This window comes from Magnolia sinica, chromosome 10 (genome assembly GCF_029962835.1).
Source record: "Magnolia sinica isolate HGM2019 chromosome 10, MsV1, whole genome shotgun sequence".
NCBI classification, from domain to species: Eukaryota; Viridiplantae; Streptophyta; class Magnoliopsida; order Magnoliales; family Magnoliaceae; genus Magnolia; species Magnolia sinica.
In genome coordinates this window covers 75441589-75450063 of record NC_080582.1, presented here as the reverse complement: position 1 = coordinate 75450063, position 8475 = coordinate 75441589, and the positions used below count along the sequence as shown (strand labels likewise).

General features: G+C 41.4%; 1 protein-coding gene across 1 annotated transcript; it reads right to left on the bottom strand.

The window, feature by feature from the left end:
- Window positions 1-3510: 3510 nt before the first annotated feature.
- Window positions 3511-7182, bottom strand: LOC131217023 (pentatricopeptide repeat-containing protein At4g31850, chloroplastic). Its single transcript, XM_058211704.1, has one exon. The coding sequence runs from the start codon at window positions 6974-6976 to the stop codon at window positions 3647-3649; it is 3330 nt and encodes a 1109-aa protein (XP_058067687.1). The 5' UTR covers window positions 6977-7182; the 3' UTR covers window positions 3511-3646.
- Between the last annotated feature and the right edge of the window lie 1293 nt (window positions 7183-8475).

The following is an 8475-nucleotide window of genomic DNA, read 5'->3' as shown; positions in this document are numbered from 1 at the left end:
TCCTCAGCTCGTTTGGGTAAGGCTAATTTAGTTCAGTTTTCAATTCACTCAATTCGCAATTTGGATTTAGTTGGTTCGGTGACTAATACGATGGTAAGTTAACATGTAACCATGGGCAGTGATGGAGAAGGCTGTGCAATGTAGTTGGAAGTGAATTAGGATGAAACCAGCTTCAAAGCTACAACACATCTTATAGCCTGACGGTCATAAGTTGATGCTCGTGTGGCTGAGATTGCGTGTGCACCTAATCCAAGCCGTTCATCATGCAGAAGAATTGTTGTATCCTAGAGGCAAAGTTGCTGAGACTCAGTTCATTGAGAATCTTCCTTGTGGGGGTAAACCTCTCTTTAAGACAGTGACTATGACATGCTTCGTATTTTTATTATTTCTTGTTAGTGATATTCTGATTTTCTACCCACACACACCTGACGGTCATTAGATGATGCTCGTGTGACTGAGATCGTGTGTGCACCTAATCCAAGCCGGTCATCATGTAGAAGAACTGTTGTATCCTAGATGCAGAGTTGCTGACACTCAGTGCATCGAGAATCTTCTTTATGGGGATAAACCTGTCTTTAAGACAGTGACTATGATGTGCTTCAACTTTCCAAATTATTTCTTGTTTGTGATATTCTGATCTTCTACCATATCTCTATATTGCATTAAGAAAATCTTCTAAAGGAGCACCTGCCTCATTTCATTGAAATTCTTTTGAACATGACATTCCTTTGAGCATGCAATGTAGTCAATGACTACATAAGTCCTCAGGAGAACTGATAACACACCTAGAAGAAGGAATCAACGAAGAAGAGTAATCACAGAGATTTTCAGGTGAAGCCGATGTTGTCAGTTAGCATTTTGGCATATTTTTAATGTTGATTGGGTTAATTGGTCTTGTTTGAAAGCTTATTATCTTTCTAACAGAGCTTAACATTACACAATTTGGAAAAGGATTGCACAAGTTATAGCAGAATTACCAATATTGTGTAGAGTTGTAGTAGGGTCTTGGCCTTTATGTTGTGTCGAGCCCAAAAGAGTATTTCTACATTCTTTAGAAACTCTCCAACTAACACTATCTGGTCCATAAGATGCAGTAATGTGGTTCTGTCTCGAGCAAATGATCTCTATCTCCAAGCACCAAAATACATTCGAAGCACTCCACTTAAGGTTTGAAAATCAGTTTCAATGTACCATATCACTCACCACCGAAACCTAGATGTATTGGGCCGCATCGGGGCAAAACTGCAGTAACTTTCATGGACAAAATCAGTCGGTATCAGATGATGCATTCCAGCATATGATACTTTAAACCTTTGTTCCACCATTTGAATCCCAGTCCTTCCATGGGTCCTCTAACTTCAATAGGATCAATATCTGGGTCTCATTTCCTCGAATTGTCATTCTGCGTACATCCAAACAGGCCCCATGCATGTTGCAGTTTTTCTGCATTCGGAATTTTCATTTTCTTTGACAAGGAATGCCGCACCTTGATGATCACTTGAAGCTCACAGCATTTTTGTTAGTCAACATAGCTCTCTGGCATCTCCAAAGGAAACAATGACTTGGGCAAGAATGTTGCAAAAATACAATTCAACAATGTTAATAATAGTTAGTTAGAGAGAAGGGACTATAGGGTTGTACTCATAAAATGTAGTGGGCTGGCAAATTTAGATTTCTTGCATGTGGGCCCCTGGTTTGACAATCCAAACTGTTGATATGACGGGTCGCATGATGGATGGTTTGTGCCCTGGACATTGCCCGAATTCGATAGATCCAATCCTTTGATATTTTGGGTTGGATTTTCTAACATCAGAAAGTGAGACCTTCTCGTTAGGAATGTCGATTCAGAAATTAAAGCTGTGGAAATTGAATTTTGAGACTTCTGTAATTCGGCAAGGGTTGCTTTCAGTGGATTTATCAGAAACCTCTGATTGATCATCAGAAACTCTTTGCTACGATGGTGGACTATTGATACGAAGTATTACACAGCTGATCTCCCTAAGCTCATCTTGTTGATGGTTTTCTGATGGGACATCGCCAATTCCGAGCAGGTGGCATCTGTGGTGATGGTTTTCGACATGAATAATCTATCATCTTTTGTTGTTATCCAAGATTTGGTAGCTGATATTGATATTTCAGAAGTTTGAAATATCATTACGTATTGGGAACAAAGAAGATCTTCTGCCTGGTTGCATTGCTCACCATCCTCATCCAGAATATTTGGATTACAGGATTCTTGAAGCTGAGGGCAGCAGTTTGTTGGGGGATGAAAAAACGTCATGGGAGATCAGGAGATCCTGTTTGGAAGGGTGCAGTCACCACAATGTTGAATACATTGAAGCTTGTTCAACAGTGCCAACTCCTGCAAATGCTTCAGTTGATGGTGATTCACTGGGAGCAGAATGACTGTACAGAGATCTTTCTGCTCATATGTGGTCAGTGATGATCTTGAAGTCTGGAAATGGGATATTCCAACTATCCACACTTGAGAAAGATTCGTCAGATGAAGAAGAATCTGAAATTCTATCCGTAAGTTCTGTTAAACCATGGGATGGCATTGATGAAGAGCCCTGAATGACCTTCCCCAATCAAAGGATATGAAGCAGGATAATTGGTTAATGGAAATGTTCCAATCCAAAGTCAAGATCAAAATCATGAAGCTGGTAATGTGGTCGAAGCTCAAACCTCAAACTCCGAAGTTCTGGTTAAGGTTCTGAAGGGAAAGAAGCTGAAGCTCCATTACCTGAAGAGTCTGAAACTGATGTTCCCAAAGCTCCATTGCATGAAGTGTTCGAAACGGAAACAGCTAAAGCCCTGAATCGGGGGATGATATGTATTTGGGTTATAAGGATTCGGAACAATTGATGTGTGAGATTAGTCATATGCACGACAACTTGAGGCTGATGCCCGGTTTCTTGAGGAAGGAAATGGCTGCGAAGCTGGCCATGAACATGGCCACCATCTTTACAGACATTGACAAGAAGGTTTCAACTGATGGTTGAAGTTGGAGTGATGTTGAAGTGAAGACATCCAAAGGCAATGGGGATCGTCTTTGGGATGGAGGTTCCATTCCGAAGCAGATTTTCTAGAGATAATGATCGATAATCATCCTGAAAAATCAGTGGTGCATGTTGCTGCTTGTTACTAGCTCATACACCTATATAAAGGGTGACTTCACAAGAGCAATGCTTAATCACGAAGGGTAACATCACAAGCAAGTTGAACCCGACGCCAACTCGTCAAAAAGGCCCAAAATTCAGACCCAAGCTTAATACATGAATCAACATGAGACAACCAGGCCATGGTTGAGAGAAAAGGGAGGGCCAAATGTTAAAGGGTGGTGAGATCCATCATTTCAACAGTTTGGATAGTTCAATCATCACTACCAAGTTATTCTGTAATAGTAACGGTGGCCATTGCCACTGTTGCCCTTATGCAACGGCCTTTATGGCCTCGTAACGGCCATTACGGGATACCATGAGCACTACAATTGCACAAAATTGCAAAATGTACTTTTGACGATGACCATGGCCATCAAATTTAAATTGTAATATGAATCAAATACAGAATGCTACTATAACAGAGACCTGAAGTGATACAGGTATTACAAGATGTGTACATTTTCCTCAAGTATCTAACAAACATGTCATGATTGATTAGGAAGCTGAGCAAATGTTCCTGTGTTGGGGCTCAAGCCTCCAATCATCATCTTTTTATACACTGCGTATGCACAGTCACTGTTGCCCGACATACTGTACCCTCGAATGAGGGCATTATACGTAAAAACATTAGGTTCGAAGCCCTTAAGTTGGAGTTCTTCATACATCTTCCCAGCTTCCTCTACCATTCCTGCCTTCCCAAGATTAACTATCAAGGAATTGTATGTATACAGGTCCGGAAAAATACCTTTACTCTGCATCTCGTCAAAAAGAGAGATCGCATCCTTGAGCCTCTGCACCCGTCCAAGGCCATTGATCATAAGATTATATGCGATCAAGTCGGGTTCGAGGCCCGCTAACTTCATTTCCTCGAAATAGTGGAGAGCGTCTGCCACCCTCCCAACCATGCATAGGCTATCAACAAGAACAGTGTAAGACTTCACGTCTGGCTTGATTCCCTCTGCAACCATTCTTTCGAACAATTCACAAGCAGTTTCCACGTCACCAACCTTCCCAAATCCATTTATAAGTATGTTATAGATAGCACAGTTGGGCCTACATCCGAATTCCTTCATCTCCTCAAAAAGCTGCTTCGCTTCATCCACTCTTCCCGACTTCCAAAGGCCGTCTATAAGCGGGCCGTACGTACAAGGAGAAGGGGAAAAATCTCCACTCATTAGATCATAGTACAAGTTGATAGCTTGATCTAGTCTGTTCGTTTTGACGAGACCGGAAATGACTATGTTGTAGGTTATCACATTCGCTTCGCACCCTCTTGAGTTCATCTCTTCACGCAGCTCTAACAATTTATCAATCCGCTCTGACTTACCCATAGCATCAAGTAATGAATTGTAGGTAATAACATTGGGCTTACAGCCGACCTTCTTCATCTCCTCAAACAGACCCCATGCTGTTTCGGTAAAGCGGGCCTCCAGCAGACCATCAATGAGAGGATTATATGCATTGATGGTTGGAACAATGCCGTAGTTCTTGAATGCTTCGAACAGTTTGTGAGCATCAAGAACCTTCTCTTGCCTGCACAAATGCTTGATTAGAGGGCAGAGTAGATAGTCATTATGAAAAATACCATTTGACACCATTCCTTCAGCAAACATAGTCGATTGTTCTATTCTAGCTTCATGCAAAATCCCCTCCATTAGAGCTTCCCATGAAGTCCCATCTGTTTGATCTCCATCATTCATGATAAAAATCTCAGCAATCCGCAACGCGTCTTCTATCTGTCCGCTTTTCACGACACCCGGCAGAAGACTGCACAATGTTATAAAATCAGGCAAAAACACTTTCCTCATCTGACTGAAGAGCCACAACGCAGAACTAATTCTATCTTCATTCACCAAACCGTAAATGATGGTGTTGTAAGTTAAAAGGTCGGGCTTACAATCCTTCTCTGTCATTTCATAAAGCATTTTCAAGGCCAGATTGACATCGCCATTCTTGCAAAGACAATCTAGCAGCGTGTTGAAAGTTACCGTATTTGGAGGGCAGCCGTGTGCATTCATCCCCTCAAATAGCTCAATGGCCTTTCCGACTCTTCCCTCTTTGCCCAATCCGGCCAACAATGTGTTGTAAGTAACGACAGTCGGCCTAAGCTTCATCTCTTCCATTCTATGAAACACTTGCCATGCCTCATTGACCCTATCTGCCTTGTAGAGCATGTCGACCAAGGAATTCATTGTGATCTCATCTGGGTCGCACCCGCTTGCGATCATCTCATCGAACAACTTGATAGCTTCATCCACCTTCCCTGCCTTACTATGACACTTGATCATCATATTATATGTAATGGCATCTGGAGAAAGGCCACTACTCTTCAATTCGTGGAAAACATCTTTTGCCTGCCCGAGCCTTCCCAATTCTGCAAGACTATATAAACATACATTGCAAGCAACAACGTCCGGAACAATCCCCTTACTCTTCATCTTCTCGAACATCTCAAGTGCTCTACCAGACTCCCCAGACTTCCCATAGTGGTCGATGAAAAGGATGTATGTATATGCAGTCGGTTTGGGACCGTGAACCTCCATACAAACGAAGAGATCTTGAGCTTTGTCCAATCTATTTACCCTCAAAAGCCCTGAAATCAAAGTATTGTAAGTCTGTAGATTAGGCAGGACACCGCTACGACCCATCACATCCAACGTACCAAATGCTTCGTTGATCTTCCCTACTTTGCACAAGGCATCCACAAGTATCGTAAAAGCAACCACGTCAGCAACATAACCATCAGCTTCCATTTCCTTCCAAAACTCCCTCACTGCATCCAAATTGCCCGAATTGCCAAACTTATTCAACAAGGTGATATATGTCACTCTATCTGGCTTTTGATTACCACACTTCATCTTCCGAAACAAATCCTTGGCGTCGTCAAGCCGACCTGCATTGCAAAGAACATCTAGAAGAACCGTATAAGTGACAACATCAGGGCTACAACCGTATTCATCCATTCTCCTCAAAATGCCATAAGCATCGTCGATCCTCCCGGCCCGCCCAAGTATCCTAATGCAGATGGTAAATGAATAAACATTCGGTCTCAACCCTAGATGCTCCATTTCTTCCAAAAGGCCCATTACCGTGTCGACATCCCTTCTCTTCCCCGACGCAACCATGAGTGCAGAGTAAGTCTTCAAGCTTGGTTTAATTCCTTCTGACACCATTCTCTTGTAAACAACCATTGCTTCCCGGGAAAATCCGGATTGCAGAAGTAAATGTATCAACCCATTGTACGAGAATGCGTTCAAGGAAAAACCCGCTTTACTCATCCGTTCGAGCGCGAACGGAGTCTGACGAATCCCACCCCGCACACTGAGGCCCTTGAAAATTGTCAAGTACGTATCAGCATTCCTCTTCACAATCTGCTTCTGCATCAAGTCGAACACAACGACCATCGCTTCGACCTTCCCATGAGCTCTCAACAGCTCGAGCATGTAATTGCAAGACTCGGTGGTGTGAACAATCCTCGGCTGCCGCGCAACCGACTCGAAGAAAGAGAGGGCCTCGAGGGGGTCGGATTTCGACTTCAGAACTTCAATCACCGAATCCGAATTCAATCCAGTTTTCGCTTTTTCTTTCAATTCTACATCATACGAGTTTCTCGACCCGAACCAACAAAAACCCAATTGGGATTTTCCATTTTTCTTCGAATTCTCAAAAAACCCAATTGGAAAAACCTTCAAATTCCGACGTTTTCTCCTTTTTGTGGAAAACCCAATATCATTTAAAGCAGTTCTTTTACTATCATATTCAAAGTCAGTACACCTAACGTTGCTAATAATATTTCTAGATAAGCAAAGCTCCATAATAACATGAACAGAATTCGAATAAAACACGATTTCAAGAAGAAGAAGAAATCATAGATTGGATGAGTTATTGCATGATTGTAGTGTTTTGAATCTGTATTCTAAAAAGGTGTAAATATGGAGATTGGTAATTTCCATACCTGGATTTTTATATGAGGGAAAGGAGATGGTTTTTGGAGGCTGTTTGGGGAGATAAGGAGTGAGATTTTATTTTATTTTATTTTTGTTCGAATTGGGATAGACCTTACCTTATACTCTGCCGGAGTGTGATAGTTGATAGACAGTCACTAAAAATTCTAAATTTTTAGTATAATTTTGTCAATTTTAAACCGTCCAAAGTATGTGGTCCACTTTGGATGAATAATAAAACAAAAACAAAACTCATTTAGATAATCTAAATCAAGGATTTATGAAAGTTTATTACACGGTTGAGATAAAATACCACCGATCTTCATTCAATAAAAGCAAGTGTCCGCCAATCAGGGGTTAAAACTTTCAAACAGTCCGATTTTAGAATGCTGACCTATCTATAGTGGGTCCCACAATTTGAACAGCTCGGTTTTGGTTCACGCTTTCCACGTGTGAATTTTCAGAATGCTTGTGTACAAAGTTCACTCTTGCATACGGGAGACTAAGCCATGACGGTGCGGTCCTTACCGTGGGGCCCACCTTGATATGTGTATTATTTATCCACACCGTTCATACGTTTTTATAGATCATTTTATGGCATGATACAAAAAATTAAGAAGATCAAAATGTCAGGTGGACCATACTCTACGAAATAGTGTTGATTGAACACTCTACCATTAAAAACTTCTTAAGGGGCACTTTAATGTTTCCATAGTTTTTATTTTCCATCAAATCCGTTGATAAGGTCACATAATACTGGATGAAGTAAAAAAAAAAAAAAAAAAACAAATATCAGCTTGATCCAAAACTTTTGTGGCCCATTAATAGTCAATAACCACTGTTTCCTATGGTATGGTACACCTAATAATTATATCTGCTTAATTTTTGGTATAATGCAATAAAATGATCTGTAAAAACGTATGAACGGTGTGGATATATAATAAATAGATAAAGTTGGTCCCCATGGCAAGGACCGCACCGTCTTGAGTGCAGCCTGGGTGTCACCTAATTTACTCCCGGATGATACACAGGTACTTAGATTACTCACAATTCACAAATAGTACGTTCCATACCTTTCCAAATTATGGGTCCCACCTTAGATTCATGAACTGAAAATTACGCTTATTTAGGGATGTGACCATTGGATTGGTGAGCATTTATTGGACGGTTATGATATGGTTCGGTTTCGGTTTAGGGGCATGTAGAACCGAACCGAACCGTGGACCCGAACCGTGGAACCGATCCATTGAACCGTGGATCTGAACCTTGGATCCGAACCGTTGATCCAGAACCATTCCATTTTTTATTTCTTATACCTTGCTTCCTCGGCCCATTTACAGCCCTACTAATCCATCGTTCATGTATGACTA

Excerpts from the sequence above, each read along its gene's own strand:
- LOC131217023 (XM_058211704.1), bottom strand. The coding sequence starts at position 6,976 with ATGGAGCTTTGCTTATCTAGAAATATTATTAGCAACGTTAGGTGTACT.